The 17241-nt window shown below is 45.4% G+C and overlaps 1 protein-coding gene across 1 annotated transcript in view; it reads right to left on the bottom strand.

The window, feature by feature from the left end:
• LOC143934965 (myosin-4-like) overlaps nucleotides 1-17241 on the bottom strand; it is a 79192-nt gene that overhangs the window by 39079 nt on the left and 22872 nt on the right. The window contains exons 9-18 of the mRNA XM_077458510.1: nucleotides 14877-14995; nucleotides 13766-13915; nucleotides 13497-13667; nucleotides 11327-11636; nucleotides 10515-10582; nucleotides 10325-10412; nucleotides 8477-8594; nucleotides 6013-6136; nucleotides 3888-4024; nucleotides 563-818 (exon numbers count right to left, since the gene is read on the bottom strand). Coding sequence (XP_077314636.1) covers nucleotides 563-818; nucleotides 3888-4024; nucleotides 6013-6136; nucleotides 8477-8594; nucleotides 10325-10412; nucleotides 10515-10582; nucleotides 11327-11636; nucleotides 13497-13667; nucleotides 13766-13915; nucleotides 14877-14995 — 1541 coding nt within the window. The remainder of the gene's footprint in view (nucleotides 1-562; nucleotides 819-3887; nucleotides 4025-6012; nucleotides 6137-8476; nucleotides 8595-10324; nucleotides 10413-10514; nucleotides 10583-11326; nucleotides 11637-13496; nucleotides 13668-13765; nucleotides 13916-14876; nucleotides 14996-17241) is intronic.

Here is a 17241-nt window from a genome sequence, read left to right as displayed (position 1 = left end):
GTGGGGGAAGTAAATTAAAAAAAAATAATGATAATATTCGACGGGATCGTTGCACGTTTATAATAATATTCGACGGGATCGTTACATGTTTATAATAATATTCGACGGGATCGTTGCACGTTTAATAATATTCGACGGGATCGTCGCAACTATACGACACTGCAATCGTACATTTCGGCAATCGAATGCTCCGCCTATAGGCTATATAGTTTAGCAGCTCCATCGAATCTTCTTTATCCATTCGACAGATACCATAAGCCTTCCAAGACAGATTCGACCGTAATTCATGTGGATTTTCGGACGAATGCAATTTTTGCACGAAAAACGAAATAAATAAAAACGAATTTCGGGAGTAACTAAATAAATAAAATTTACGGACGAAAACGAAAAAATGAAACGAAATATTCTAGTCTGCACATGTCTACTTATTAGCATTAGAGAAGAGAGACTGACCAGTAGCAACAACACTAAGCCAACATTTTGATTATTTTAATTATCCCTCATTCTATAATGAAGAGAACACCAAAATAAAGCAACAGCTAGAGTTGAGATGTCCACCTACCGAGTGGACTTGAAGTAGGAGGTCGTTCTTCTCTTGGGTCAGGCCCACCAGTTTCTCCTCCACCTCCTTCCTTCGGGTCTCTGACTTGGCCAGTTCCTCCTTGGTTTTCTCAAGCTCCTCTTTCAGGTTCTGCATCTCCTTTTCAGTCTCGGCGCTCTTTAGAAGAGGTTTGATCTTAAAGAACAGCTTCATCCAAGGCCAGTGCTTGACATTCATAAAAGAACGGACATTGTATTGGATGGTTGTGATGGAATCTCTGTTGTAAGGTACAAATCACGAATAAGATCAGTAATAAGGAAGGCGACATAATCCATCATCTTGTAAATTACTTTTTGTAAGGCAGATCAACATTGGTAGAGAGGTGGTCGGGAAGGTCCATCAACACATTCACATGGCTGATTCTTGGAGGAATCTAAAATGAAGCTTTGACATATTCTGCACTGCTGTACAGAGAACACTGAGCCATTCACGTCAGTCTCTGTACCAAAGAAGCTTACACTTTAATGTTCCCCCACATTTCCACCTTCCCCTGCCTGCTACCTTTTAGGCTAGTATTCTAGATTGTAAGCTCTATGACACCATGAGAATGGAGGAGATGTTGGCACTGGACAATGATACTTACACCAAGTTTATATCTCAATGGTCGATCTGGCTCCGCTTCTCTTCCTCTGACACCCCGAATGGAACAAATATTGAAGGCGTAGGGACGCTGTGGGCTCTCTCCTACCCTTCCCCCCCCCCCCCTACCCGTATCCCTTCCCCTTCCCCCCTTTTCCCTCTCATCTCATCTTGATATTAATTTTTTCCTGTAACACTCTGTTCCTCTTTTTTTGCTCCTCTCTTCCCTTTCTTTTCTCTCTCTCTTTCTGTCTTCCTCGTAATACTAATTACACGTTGTCTCATGTAGTAACCCATGAGTATTCTTTCCCTACTGTGGCCTTGTGGATCGGGAACAGGCTGTTTTCCTTGTTTTCCAAACTTTCCGACGGGACCGACTGTGGTTGATAATCGTTAGCCGTCCATTCACAAATGTAGTCCTGTTACTGTTCCTGCTTGTATTTGCCTCATGACGGTTACTGTCTTATTGTTTTTACTTGAAATGTTCAATAAAAATATTTTCAACACTAGATTGTAAGCTCTAATGAGCAGGGCCCTCTAGTCCCTCCTGTATTGATTTGTATTGTAAGTGTAGTGTCTGCCCTCATGTTGTAAAGCGCTGCACAAACTGTTGGTGCTATATAAATCCTGTATAATAATAATAATAATAATAGTATTGACATCACACCCTAATAGTGACATCACTGTGACGCTTACTTTGATCTATCTCCCTCATGTGAGCTCACTTTAGTACTTTCACTTTCTGCCCATCAACTTCCAGAGCTGCCACTCCCACCGCATGCTGGATTTCAGCTCTGTGCTGGTGTGTGACAACTGGATATGAAGACAGTTTTTGTGTAGTCACAGTGACTGAAGAAAAAAAATGATTGATTTAGTGACCTATGAATTAAAGCGGAGGTCCACCCTAAAGTGGACCTTCCGCTCATCGGAACCCTCCCCCCCTCCGGCGCCACAATTGGCACCTTTCAGGGGGGAGGGGGTGCAGATACCTGTACAGTACAGGTATTCTGCACCCACTTCCGGGATAGCTCTCTGCGGAAAGGGGCGTAGATTACGCCCCTTTCCGCAAGTGCCCGCCCCTTTCCGCAAGTGCCCCGCTGCCTGCTGGGAAACACACAGATCCCAGAGGCAGCGGGGACCGTCCTTATTGCACAGTGCGACTCGCGCATGCGCAGTAGGGAAATGGGAAATGAAGCCGAAAGCCAAGATGGCGGCAGCAGCACTCGAGAGACGATCTAGAGATCGGCTTCGGGTGCCGACATCGCGGGCGCGCTGGACAGGTAAGTGTCACTATTTTAAAAGTCAGCAGCTGCAGTATTTGTAGCTGCTGGCTTTTAAAAAAAAAAAAAAAAAACGCAGAGTCCCGGTGGACTCCCGCTTTAAAACATAAGTCAGTAGTTAGGAGCTTGTATTAGGAATGCACCGATACATCGGCCAATAGGGATATCGTCATTTTGGCGATAGAAAAAAAAAGTGCCGACAATGGCATGCTTCGTCCCATAGACGTCAAGGCAAAATCGCATTCCCATAGACCTCAATGGAAAAAAGTCCCCTAGTGACAAAGTTGCGTCTTACCGACTTCAATGCAAAGTCATGTCCCATAGACTTTAACGTAGTCATGTCCCATAGACTTCAATGCAAAGTCGCTTCCCATAGACTCCAATGCAAAGTCCCGTCCCATAGACTTCAATGCAAAGTCGTGACCCATAGACTTCAATTTAAAATCGCGACCCATAGCCTTCAATGCAAAAACGCCCCCTAGTAACTTCAATGCAAAAATCCCCCCTAGTGACTTCAATGCAAAAACGCCCCCGAGTGACTACAATGCAAAGTCAGGTCCCATAGACTTCAATGCAAAAACGCCCCCTAGTGACTTCAATGCAAAAACGCCCCCTAGTGACTTCAATGCAAAGTCTGGTCCCATAGACTTCAATGCAAAAACGCCCCGTAGTGACTTCAATGCAAAGTCGTGTCCCATCGACTTCAATGCAAAGTTGTGCCCCAAAGACTTCAATGCAAAGTCACCTCCCACAGACTTCAATGCAAAGTCGCCTTCCATATAGTTCAATGCAAAGCTGCTACCTATAGACTTCAATGCAAAAAAAACACCCCCTAGTGACTTCAATGCAAAAACACCCCCTAGTGATTTCAATCCAAAAACACCCCCAGTGGCTTCAATGCAAACCCCCCCAACCCCCCCCCCCCCCCCAGTGGCTTCAATGCAAAAACACCCCCTAGTGATTTCAATGCAAAAACACCCCCTAGTGATTTCAATCCAAAAACGCCCCCTACTGACTTCAATGCAAAAAACCCCCTAGTGACTTTAATGCAAAATCGCGTCCTATTAACTTCAAAGCAAAATCGCCTTCCATTGACTTCAATACAAAAACGCCAGCCACAGTAATTAAAATAATCTTTTTTTTTTTAAAAACACTGTGCGTCTTGGTTTTCGGCCAAGTGCATCCTGAATTTTCGGTTTTGACACCAGAATTTTCCTTTCGGTGCACCACTAGTTTGTATACACGATCAGATTAGTTTTTTTCTGTAACCTCTATGCCTGGATCACAGAGGGGGAAACTTCTACAGGAGAGAAAATAAACTTCACTGTAAATCAATGGAAATCCCCAGATACCTCCCAATGACCTGACTTCACTTGACAGACATGATGTCGGAGTTGATAGTACATAGGTATATAGATGATGACTACCTTCTCTCCACCATCTTCTTAAACTCCTCCCTCATTAGGTGACCCCGGCACAGTGCCTGGGTGCGGGTGATGAGCTGAGACAGGCGTTCATCCCGCATCTCCTCCAGAACACCCAGCAGGCCGGCTTTGAAGAAGACCTGGAAGACAGACAACAGAAGGGTTGTTTTTTTCAGAAGACGTCTCCTGGGCCCTCCCCTCCCCCGTTCAGATTTACCATTAGGTAACGGTAATGTATGTGTATCTATAGGTGTTAGAGTCAAAGAGGCTTTTCCCTGAATAATTATTGGCTATATATCTTTTTTCTATAATCTTTCAGAATAGTTATCGGATATCAGCTTTTTGACACATTGTCCAGAACATATTCTGTATAAAAGAGGCAGTTGTGTGCCTACAGCCTCCTTAAATTGGTGGCCTCTGAGTAATGGTCCCATTACATTGATGGTCAGTGACCAAGAGCCACTTCTATCTTTGGTGATCAGTGGGAAGAATGTCCCTTACACTGGTGGCCAATGGGAAGAATGCTCCTTACATTGCTGATCAGTGGGAAGAATGTTCCTTACATTGGTGGTCAGTGGGAGGAATGCCCCTTACATTGGTGGCCACTGGGAAGAATGCTCCTTACATTGGAGGTCAGTGGGAAGAATGCTTCTTACATGAGTGGTTAGTGAGAAGAATGTCCCCTATATTGGCAGTCAATAGGGAGGATGCTCCCCCCCCCCCCCCATACAGAAAGTTGAAAAGATCATTGGTGTCAGTGGTAACCTATCTGAGAGGCAAAAGTTTCTTATTGCTCAAAGGAACACCTAGCAACCTCTGGAGGAACTCCAGGGTTTGATGGAACCCTAGTTGAGAAAAGCTGGCCTACAGGCTCCAGTAATGGACACACAAGGGACATCTGAACATAGGTCACGATGGAAGGTTGGTTGATCAAGTTATGGGGGTGGTTACCTAATGCTGCATACACACGATCAGACTATCCGGTGGACTTAGTCTGGCGGACAAACCGCCAGACTGTCCGCCGGACTGTCCGAACGAGTGGACCTGCCCACACATGGGACTTTTCCGTCAGACTAGGTCCGCCGGACTATCCGCCGTACTTTTGAAATGAACGGACTTGCCCACACATGGAGGAAAGTCCATTTTGAACGCGGCTCCAGGTAGCCGAGACTAGCGAAGGAAGTCAATGGCCCCGTCACCTGGTATGGACTTAAAGGGGAAGCCCTACGCCGAAAAAACGACATGGGGATCCCCCCTAGGTCCATATCAGACCCTTATCCGAGCACGCTACCCGGCCGGTCAGGAAAGGGGTTGGGGACGAGCGAGCGCCCCCCCCCTCCTGAGTCGTACCTGGCTGCGTGCCCTCAACATGGGGGGATGCTTTGGGGAAGGGGGACCGCGCAGCCCCCCACCCCAAAGCACCTTGTCCCCATGTTGATGAGGACAAGGGCCTCTTCCTGGCAACCCTGGCCGTTGGTTGTCGGGGTCTGCGAACAGGGGGCTTATCGGAATCCAGGAATAAGGGAATAATCCAGGAATAAGGGTGCCCCGGGTCCCGGCCCCCCACCCTATGTGAATGCATATGGGGTACAATGTATCCCTACCCATTCACATGTGGAAAAAATTTAAATAAAACACAACACACAAGGGTTAAAAATAATTTATTGCACAGCTCCGGGGGTCTTCTTCCATTTTGGGGGGTCTTCTCGCCGGACTCCTCCACTATCTTCTGCTAGCTCTTTTACTAGCGGAGGAGCCCGGCTTTCTTCTTCGTCGCCGCCAGCAAATTTTGATGCACAACTACTTTCTAAGCCCACACACGGGGGGAGTCCGCCGGACTTTTCCGCTGGATTGTTTGATTGTGTGTACGCAGCATTACACATACTTCAGTTCTGCCTGATTTCCAACAGCTTAAATGTAATATTATGGGATTTGGGTGATCCCTGAGGTTGCATCTCTCCCCCACACAAAACCAATGCAAACACATGAAAGGGAGTCTCACTACTCCTGCTGTCATTCACAATATACCCACATGCCAACATGCCTTGTGGTAAAAAGGCTTCACGTTTTCAGAAAGCAGACAGAGGAGGATAATTAATAAGAACCTTGCAGAAGAAGATCCACCAACCTTTGTATGTCCGAACTTGTACTGCGTGTGATCGATATCGATGGAGCCCAGGAGCTTCTCGCAGGCCTTTTTACTGTCTATGAAGTGCCCCTCCGGGATTGCGCTGGCGTTCAGGACCTTATATCTGACAGAAGAATTTTTAATGTAAAATAAACTGTATACAGTTGAAAATATTTTTTTTTGCAAATCTGGTACAAAGTTTCTTACCTAGCAGTGGCGTTGCTAGGGGGTGGCTTTTGGGACTATAGCCCTAAATCTGGGGCCCATAGCCCCTAGTCTCTGCAGGGGTCCCCAATGGGAGGGAAGGCTCTCTGGGGACCCTGATTTAAGGGGGAGGATCTCTGGGGACCCTGATTTAAGGGGGAGGATCTCTGGGGACCCTGATGCAAGGGGGAGGCTCTCTGAGGATCCTAATGTAAGGGGGGCTCTCTGGGGATATATACACACACATATTATACACATATTATACACATATTATATACATGTGTATGCCCGCCCAAGCGTATGACTTTCTTTACTACGTTGCTATGGGCTCTAGCCCCAGATCTTTTGTAGACCTAGCAACACCCTTGTTACCTAGAGACCCTGCCAGTAATAGCACTTCCTGTCAGAGGCTGACAACGCTATGCCTCTGCACAGCACAGAGATGGTGGGAGCCCCTCATAATGAGCACAGCACAGGGATGGTGGGAGCCCCTCATAATGAGCACAGCACAGGGATGGTGGGAGCCCCTCATAATGAGCACAGCACAGGGATGGAGGGAGCCCCTCATAATGAGCACAGCACAGGGATGGTGGGAGCCCCTCATAATGGGCACAGCACAGAGATGGTGAGAGCCCCTCATAATGAGCACAGCACAGGGATGGTGGGAGCCCCTCATAATGAGCACAGCACAGGGATGGTGGGAGCCCCTCATAATGAGCACAGCACAGGGATGGTGGGAGCCCCTTATAATGAGCACAGCACAGGGATGGTGGGAGCCCCTCATAATGAGCACAGCACAGGGATGGTGGGAGCCCCTCATAATGGGCATAATGAGTCAACGACTGCCATATTCAGAAAGGTATTTTTTGCTTTTTAAATTCATCATAACAAACATTCGTAATTGTTGCAAAAAGTTAACAAACCTAACAAAAATTGGTATTTAGTACAAATCCAAATTTAATTTCGGACAGGAATTATGAAATGAATTAACGGCTAGTACGAAACGGAACGAAACAAAACTTTATTTACGGCGCACATGTCTAATAGGTTGGGAAGAATGCTTGCTACATTGGTGGTCAGTGGGAAGAATGACCCCTATATTGGTGGCCACTGGGAAGAATCCACAAGGGTTAATTACTTTTATGAGAAAATACCCTATGGACATTTGAGCTTAGGAAAAACAAACCTAAGAACATTTGATCCTAATAGGGTATTTTATTTTCTGATTATTGTTCTTGGGGTATTTTCTATTAGGATCAAATGTTCTTAGGGTCGTTTTTCCTAAGATCAAATGTCAATAGGATATTTTCTCATAGAATGGGAACAATGCTCTAATGGCGCGTACACACGACCGGACTTTTCGATGGACTAGGTCTGACGGTCTTCCCGGTGAACTTTCGGAGGAGTTCCGATGGACTTTCCGAACGAATGGACTTGGACACACACAAGCACACCAAACGTGATGACGTACAACTGGACTAGAATAAGGAAGTTCATAGCCAGTAGCCAATAGCTGCCCTAGCGTCGGTTTTCGTCCGTTGGACTAGGATACAGACGAACAGATTTTTCAACCAAAATCTAGTCTGTCTGAAAGATTTGAAACATGTTTTATTTCTACGTCTGTCAGACTTTTGGGGAAAAAAAGTCCACTGGAGCCCATACACGATCGTAATATCCGACGGAGTCATTCCGTCGGACCTAGTCCGTCGAAAAGTCCGGTCGGGTGTTTGCAGCATTAGGGTAATTTAATTTGGGATTGAATGTCCACAGGGTATTTTCCCTTAGGATCAAATGTTCTTAGGGTAGTTTAATTTGGGATCAAATGTTCATAGGGTATTTTCTCTTAGGATCAAATGTTTACAGAGTATTTTCTCTTCTGAAAAAATGTTCTTAGGGTATTTTCTTTTCTGATTATTGTTCTTGGGATATTTTCTAAGAACATTTATTTAGAAGAGAAAATACTCTATGAACATTTAATCCTAAGGGAAATTACTCTAAGAATATTTAATTAAAAAGAGAAAAAACAAAAAACAATCATTTGATCCTCAGGAAAAATACCCTAAGAACATTTGATTTTGCCCCATTTGCACACAACAGCCACACAGCTTCATACTTTGTTGCGGAAAATGAAGGTTTATCCCAGAAAATTACACCTGAGATAAACCTCGATGTTTGTTATAGACAGCTCTTCTTTTCCAGGCCAGACTTCACAGGGAAGAAGGACTAGATAAAAGTGTATCCCTCTGACTTTTCTATTTACCGTTGTTTGAAGTCCCCATAAAGGATTCGGCTGGGAAATCCCTTTCTGCAGATTCGGATTCCCTCCAAGACGCCATTACAGCGCAGCTGATGGATGACGAGATGATTGTCCATCTCCCCTGTAGACAAAAGGTCATAATTACTGACATGGCTATCCCAATTTATCCCATAGGAATTCAGTACCATATGCTATACTGAAAAACCAAGATAATCAATGTACATAAGGTGTCCTAAAAATTATTATACTGTCCAACAACATTGAAATCAATATCTTTTTTTTTTTTTTTTTATTGGATGATTGCCAATTCTATAATATATTAATAGATCTATGTGCTTGAACTTAAAGCACTTAAAGTGGACCTGCCATTCGATTTCATGTTAAATTCAGCATGCTAAGTAATGTGTCAGTGTAACACTACCAGGTATTTATTACCCCTCCCAGAGGTCACAGTACTCCCCCCAACAATGCCTTTGTCGGGTACGGTGCATACATGTGCGTAGGCAAATGGTTCCTGAAAGCCTTGCGGTCTTTTAACTGATACGTGTAAGCATTGGCGCCAGGTGGCTTTTTGACCACCTGCTTACTGGGCACCTTTTCTTCAAGTCAAACCCAAACACTTTAGTGGCGCACAGCATTTTATTTTTTTTTATAGTATAAACTATACATATATTTTGCTATTAAATAACATTTCTAATCATATGAAGTTAATAACAAGAGTCCCCCTTTACATCAGAGTCCACAGAGTTCCCCTTTACATCTGAACTCGCAGAGTTCTCTTTCACTGTAAGGGGGGACTCTGCAGACTCTGATGTAAGGGAGAACTCTGGGGACTCTAACATAAGGGATGCTCTGAGAATCCTGATCTAAGGGGGAACATTGAGAACTCTGATGTACGGAGAAGACTCTGATGTAAGGGAGAACTCTGGTAACTCTAACATAAGGGATGCTCTGAGAATCCTGATCTAAGGGGGAACATTGAGAACTCTGATGTACGGAGAAGACTCTGATGTAAGGGAGAACTCTGGGGACTCTAACATAAGGGATGCTCTGAGAACCCTGATCTAAGAGGGAACACTGGGAACTTTGATGTACGGAGAGGACTCTGATGTAAGGGAGAACTCTGGGGACTCTAACATAAGGGATGCTCTGAGAACCCTGATCTAAGGGGGAACACTGAGAACTCTGATGTACGGAGAGGACTCAGACATAAGGGGAAACACTGTGGCCTCTGGTTTAAAGGGGAACTCTGATGTAAGGGGAGCTCTGAGAACCCTGATTTACCTTTGTATACTTACTCAGAGGCAGGAGAGAGAAGAGGGGAGACTTCAGTCACAGACAGGGATGGATGGCGAGTTCACTCACCCCTTGGCAGTCAACACCTCTCATCTAGATGTACTCGAGGCTGCTGGACTTCAATCCCTGGCGCTATGCCTCAGAAAAAAAAAGTTGGGGCTGGAAATTTGGAGTGTGGGCAGACACAGAGGGGTAGGGGTGGGAGGGAAGAGGTGCAGATTGAGCCCTCTCTCCTCTCCCTTCTGTGTGTGTGTGGGGGGGGGAGGGGGTTTGTTAGTGCTGGCTTTAGGGGCTGTGAAAGAGTAACAGACACTCTCAGCTTAGACAGCTGCAGCCGGTATCCCTACTGGAAAGCCATAGTCCAGTCTAAATAATGTGTCCGGGTTTCAGGCAGTCCGAAACCTGGACGCATGACTCCAAACCCAAACTGTCCGGTTGAATCCTGGAAAGGTGGCAACCCTAGCTGTGACTAGCTTTGAGCAGTGACTCTCTAATTGGACTGGCCAGTAGATGGGACATTGAGTATCTGGGTGATGGTCTGGGTGTGAACTCTACCTGGACTCTTGGTCTCATTTGGGATGAGGCAGCGGACGAAGTGCGGGTGGGTGGACTTCAAGTTGGTCATCAGTTTGGTCAGATTTTCCTGCAGGAAGGATACATCAATCAAAGTCTTTAGTTACGGCTTTTGGATGTTTCTGATGATTTTTTATTTTATTTTTTAGTTAATTCCACTCAGTGAACCGACCCTGAACACTGCCGACACCGTCTGGAAGGAGGAGCCCTTCTTCTTACTCCCCGATTTCCCGCCAGTAGCTGGACAGAAAAGAAACATTCATGAACGCTCTGCAGAAATTCCACGATCGGTTATTAGTCAGAAATATGGCATTTTGCTATTGTATATCCCTCCTGAAAATTCTGGTTAACTGGCGTAATTCTCATCCTATTGCTTCAATACTCTAAGTTAATAAGTATATAGATGAGGAAGCTAGACATGTGCGATTAGTTTCGTATGAATCGAAAATTCGTACGAATTTCCGGAAATTCGTATGAATCCGAAATACGAATTTTCATGCATACGAATACTGTACGAAATACGAAATTTCGTTTACGAACATTCGGGCGCGCATGCAAGCCGCCTCTTAAAGGGCAATGTACAGGTACGTTAATCTTCCTGTATGTGCCCTTCTACCGCAGTATATCTGCGTGAGGCGGCCGGGAAGTGGTTAAGATGACATCATTCAGTATGTTCAGTTTTGTGGTCGATATGGTAGTGTAGTCCGTGATGTGCGTGGGGAACTTTGATATATCAGAATATAACTGATTAATTTAGTGCATTTCAATGACTGGCGCCCCTGTGAGGTCACCATTATTATTCTTCTCCTGGCACCACAAAATAACGGCCCTACTTTAATTTACTTTCCACTCTTTCAGCTGAGCCGGTACTTGAGTGCTTCCGAAGGTAAGTCATAAAAAGATTGAAAAACCGTTTGAATTGACGTTAATACATTAAAGCTTCTATAAGAATTTACTGGTTGGGTTTACATATACAGTACTTACCAGCGTCTGTAGTGGAAAAGCTGGAGTAGAGTAAAGCGAGGAGCTTGAGGGAAGACTTTTGGTACAGGCCTACCACGGTCTCATTAAGCGGGTCTTTATTCTTGTCCAGCCACCCGGTGACATTGTAGTCCACCGTGCCGGCGTAATGTACCAGGGAGAAGTGAGCTTCACCCTTGCCTTTTCCTGGTTTCGGTTTCTGGAAGTTGGGTGACTTTCCAAGATGTTGGTCATACAGCTTGTTCTTAAAGGTGGTATCAGAGGCCTTAGGGAACATACACTCCTCTTCCAGGATGGAGAAGATTCCCATCGGCTAAAAAAAAAAACATGAAGGTACGAAAAGATCTCTATTACAAATGGCAGTAATCCTTTCACAATGAAGTTTAATTCCGTTTGCCGACTAGATCTGTCATTTTCTCAAAGAAGATAGAGATATGACCTGGGCAGGGGCGGACTGACCATTCAACCACTTGGGCACTGCCCGAGGGCCCCAGGCCAGTAGGGGGCCCCATCAGGGTTGCCAGCCTCAGTAAAACCCTACTATAATCCAGAGATTATAGCTGCCCCTCCTCTCCAGTACTTTCTCAGCCAATAGAAACATGTCTGGGTATACTGTGTGATTGCATACTGTGTAGCCCCATAATCTCCTATTGCCCGGGGGCCCCATAATCTCCTATTGCCCGGGGGCCCCATGAGTTGTCAGTCCATCCCTGGACCTGGGTAACTATAAGTTTTAATGTATCTAAAGAACATATTGGCCTTATTACATGTACCCTTAGCCAGGGCCAATCCTAGGGTCACTGACCCCTGGGTGCAGAAATATTTCTGGTGCCCCCACGTGGGCGTGGTCATCTTACTAACTCCTCCCCTTTACAAATGTTTCTATGGTAATATCAGGGAAGTAATTTGTATCAAACTCACCATCTCCCTGCGCAAAGACGCACACAAATTTGCCATGGATCGTCGCTCCGGCGCGCGCACATTCGCAGCCCTACTGAGAGGCGTGCGCGAGTGCGCACAAGCACGCGCATAACGTGAAATCCCTGACCAGCCTATAAAAGGATCCTTAGCACACAGACAAGTTGCTGGTTTGTCTCAGCTCACCTGTGTTCCTCTGCTTCCTGTTCCTGTTTGCCACTTCCTGTTGTGACCCGGATTGCCTGAAGACTATGCTGATTCTCTCCTGACCTGACCCCTGGCTTGTTTAACGGACTTCCTGCTCTTAGCCTTGCTGCGCACTGGACTGATACCTGTATTTGACCCCCGGCCTGCCTCTGGATTTATACTCTGTCTGCTGCACTTAGCCTAGCTGGCTCTCGGACTGATACCTGTGTTTGACCCTCGGCCTGCCTCTGGATTATCCTCTGCACTCAGCCTTGCTGGCTCCAGGACTGATTACTTGTGTTTGACCCTCGACCTGTTTCTGCACTTTCTTTTCCTGTTTTACAGACCTGCTGGCTACTTACCTTCTGGTCCAGTCCATCCTGCACAAGCCCTCTTCCAGACCTTCACACAAGTCAGGTATCCCGCTGGAGACTTGTGCCTCTTGGTGCAACCCACTCCCTGTATCACCTCCAGGGGGGGGTGTGCGTAGGGTTGCCACCTGTCCAGGATTCACCCGGACAGTCAGGGTTTTGAATCATGTGTCCAGGTTTCAGGCAGACTGAAACCCGGACACGTTATTCAAACTGGGCAGTGGCTCCTCAAGTAACCAAGATAGTCACTGAAATCTGTTGGCATCTGGGAGCTGCAGGTGGCTGTCTTGGGGCAAGTTCCACATCACTGGGTGGCAGGGTGATGATGTCAGAGCAATTTGGCCACACCCACCGTTCGCTGCTGCATGCTATGCACACCACATTACTACTCTCCTTGGGGCACCCAAAGGTTTCCCATGCCGCTAAAGTGTTCGGGTTTGGCTTGAAGAAAAGGTGGCAACCCTAGGTGTGCGCTGAGTCGCAACAGCCACCGCTCTCTGCATCTTGGCCTCGGTGAGTACCTCTTTGCTGATAGGTAATGACTCAAACACAGAAAGGCTCCCCTAAGGAGTCTTCATTACGCTGGAATCCATCCACAATCTCTTAATGGTCATATCTCTACAAACATTTGGCCATATAATAAATCTCACATGTTTTCTCCCATGCTGGAGTGATAATAGAGGGCTTCTCTTACATACCTTCTCAATAAGCTGGATGCAGGCAGCCAAGTCCATGCCAAAGTCGATGAACTCCCACTCGATGCCTTCCTTCTTGTACTCTTCTTGTTCCAGCACGAACATGTGGTGGTTGAAGAACTGTTGCAGTTTCTCATTGGTGAAGTTGATGCACAATTGTTCAAAAGTGTTGAACTGAAATTTTAGAAGAAGGAAAAAATAATAACCAACCTCACCAAGAACAGAATATGACTTTGTAATGTGAACAGCGAAGACAAAGATCTATGGCTCACATCAAATATTTCAAATCCAGCAATATCCAGAACTCCAATGAAGTATTGGCGGGACTGCTTCGTGTCCAGCTGCTGGTTGATGCGGGTCACCATCCATAAGAAGAGTTTCTCGTAAACTGACCTGGCCAAAGCACCGATGGAGTTGTAGACCTGGAATAGACATTTGTCACTAACATCTATCTAAGCCCTTGTACACACGGTCGGAGATTCCGACGGAATGTGTCCGATCGGAGCGTTTTGTCGGATAATCCGACTGTGTGTGGTCTGCATCGGACTGTTTCCGTCGAAGTATCCGTCGGACCAAATTTTCCAACTTGCTGGAAATATTTTCCGACAAACTGCTCCGATCGGACATACTCCGATCATGTGTAGAGAATTTCAGATCGGACAAAGTGCCACGCATGCTCAGATCAAATTCCTACATCAAAGCTATTGGCTACTAGCCTGAATGTAGTCCCATCGTAACGAAATAACGTCATCACGTTCTGAAAGATCGGATTTTCTGACAACTTTGTCCGACCGTGTGTATACAACAAACTGGACAAGATCCGCGGACAAAATCCGACTGACAAAATCCGACAGATTTGGTTGTCGGAATCTCCGACCGTGTGTACAAGGGCTTAGCCCCTGTACACACGGTCGGAGATTTCGACAACCAAATCCTTCCGATTTTGTCCGTCGGATCTTGTCCGAAACTGTTGCATACACACGGTCGGACTAAGTTGTCGAAAAATCCGATCATTCAGAACGTGATGATGTAATTTCGTTACGATGGGACTACGTTCAGGCTAGTAGCCAATAGCTTTGATGTAGGAATTTGATCTGAGCATGCGTGGCACTTGGTCCGATCAAAATTCTCTACACATGATCGGAGTATGTCCGATCAGCCCAGTTGGTCGGAAAATATTTCCAACAAGTTGGAAAATTGGGTCCGACGGATATTCTGACGGAATCAGTCCGATGCAGACCACACACAGTCGGATTATCCGACAACACGGTCCGATCGAACACATTCCGTCGGAATCTCCGACCGTGTGTACAAGGGCTAAGACTGGAGGAGTTGGAAGGTGAAGAGGAGCTGGAAGGTGGAGAGTAGTTTGGCGGTCCTCACCTGCTGCACATTTTGGCTTTTGGTCACAAACTCATTTCCAACTTTGACTCTCGGATTGCAAAGAGATTTTACCAGATCGGAAGAGTTCAGGCCCATCAAATATGCCACTTTATCTGCATCTAGAAGACACAAAATTCAAATATATATATACCGTGTGGCAAAAATACAGATAATTATGGCTATCCTTGAAGCCCCAAGTCCTGGAAAACAATATTTACAAACAAATAGTAGCTGTCACATTATTTCCATACTTCTGGCCACCTCCAACTTCACTTCAGTTGGCTCCTTTCCACCGAACAGACCAAGCATACATAACAATTCAGAAGATGTGTAAGGATCCACCCAATGCTGTTTTTGGACCATAGATCAAGCATGGCTAGAGCAGGGTTGCCAACCGTTAGTCAATTTACAGATAGCATGTAAAAATTTACAAACTGCCTGTTAATGTCCATTACGGACAGAGGCTGCCTATGAGAAATATGTCTGCAGGTAAGCATTGAAACTGTGCAGAGTTCCCCCCCTACATGGTTCAGGGGGAACCCTGTGGACTCCGATGTAAATGGGGACTCTGTGGACTCTAATGTGAGGGAGAACTTTGTGGACTGTGATATAAAGGAGAACTCTAGAGTCTGATGTAAGGGGGAACTCTGTGGACTCTTGTGTAGGGGCGGAAGGGCTCTGGTGACCAGAGACCTCCTTACATCAGAGTTTTCCTATGCACCAGAGTCTGAAGCATTCCCCCTTACAACAGAGTACCCAGATCTCTCCTTTAAATCAGAGTCCACAGTGTTCCCTGATACATCAGGGTCCGCACAGTTCTCCCTAGCACAGTAAAGGAGAACCCCATAGACTCTGAGGTAAGGGGGAACTCTGTGCTGGGTTATATTGACTTGACCTTCATGTAAAAGGAGAAATATGTTTTTTGCCTTTTGTTATACCTTAAAGTGGATGTAAACCCACTCTCATCCTTTCTAAACTACTGCAATATTGGTTATCTAGAAGGATATACATGCCTCCTGCATTCATACTTATCTGTCAAATGTCTCCCCTCTGTCTGCTATGAGACCCAAAAAACGGCAGATTCTGTGGGTGGGTCTGTTTTCCAGGGCTCAGTGGGTGGAGTTGTGATGTCAGTAGACTCTCCACCCACCTCTACACTCCCCTTATCAACATGCATTTTCTCCTGGGTATTTCTTACACTGAACTTCTGCTATGATCACTAACATCCAGTCAAAACCCAGAAAAGTCCCCACATGACTTCAGCATGCCCAATCAAGCTGAGGTGTGGAACAGCCAATCCTTGCAGAGCAGCAGAAGAAAGGAGTGGGAGGGAATTAAAAAAGAATGTATGTCTCTTAGGCTAGCGCACCAGATATGTAAATCACCCGTCACTCACAGCAAGGGGGAGGATTTGACAAAGTTTTTCTCTGTTTGTCAAGATTTATTTCACTGAACAATAAAAGAGGATTGTTCAGAGATGGAATAACTCTTTGTGGCAAGACTGGGCTCAAATGATAGGAAACCTTATACTCTACATTATGACATATAAAAAAAAAACAAATTCAGGTTTACATCCACTTTAAGCACATTGCTAATAGCACTAGCCAAATGTTTGTTTCTGAAATATTGATATTTGCAAGGAAAACGATAATTTCAAGTAACAATTTGAACTGTCAGTAAACATTTGGCTCTGTCAGTAAATTTTTTGTGTCATGTTGTACATTTCACTTCAGAGGGTCAGCAACCCTGGGCGAGAGGACCAAAGAGGTTATGGCAGGTGGAGCTTTACTAAAACTGAAGAGTGCAAAATCTGGTGCAGCTCTACATAGAAACCAATCAGCTTCCAGGTTTTATCGTCAAAGCTTAATTGAACAAACCGAAGTTAGAAGCTGATTGGCTACCGCTCACAGTTGCACTAGATTCTGAGTGCTCTAGTTTGAGTAAATCTCCCTCTTTGAGTTGCTGGAATGGCTCTTCATAACTATCTGTACACAGTTTGGGGACCTGCAAAACTGGCATTCTTTAGCTTGCACGCCTGACACTCGTTAACTACCTATAAAAAGAACTCAGTATTTCCAGTCTAGTGTCTGATTAAGGCTGGCCATACATGGGTCGAATTTTGAAAGAATTTTCTTTTGAAAATCAGAAAATTTGTGCGTTTTGTGATCTGATGACGCCACAAATGATTTTGAAATTCGGCCAACCAAGCCTTCAATTTCACCTCATGTTGCTACAGAAAATAATTTTCGTGGCTGGGAATCTTCTTTTCTTTGCGAGAATTTTCTTTTCTTGCACATGCGCATTTCTTTTTAGAATACATTTTGCGCACGATTCTCCCATCATTTATTAGAAAATCGTTCGTTTT

The sequence above is a fragment of the Lithobates pipiens genome, unplaced genomic scaffold (assembly GCF_037356315.1).
Source record: "Lithobates pipiens isolate NorthernLeopardFrog02 unplaced genomic scaffold, aLitPip1_a1.2 Scaffold_28, whole genome shotgun sequence".
Classification (NCBI taxonomy): domain Eukaryota; kingdom Metazoa; phylum Chordata; class Amphibia; order Anura; family Ranidae; genus Lithobates; species Lithobates pipiens.
Note: the sequence above shows the minus strand (reverse complement) of the source record. Positions and strands in the feature narration are given on the sequence as shown.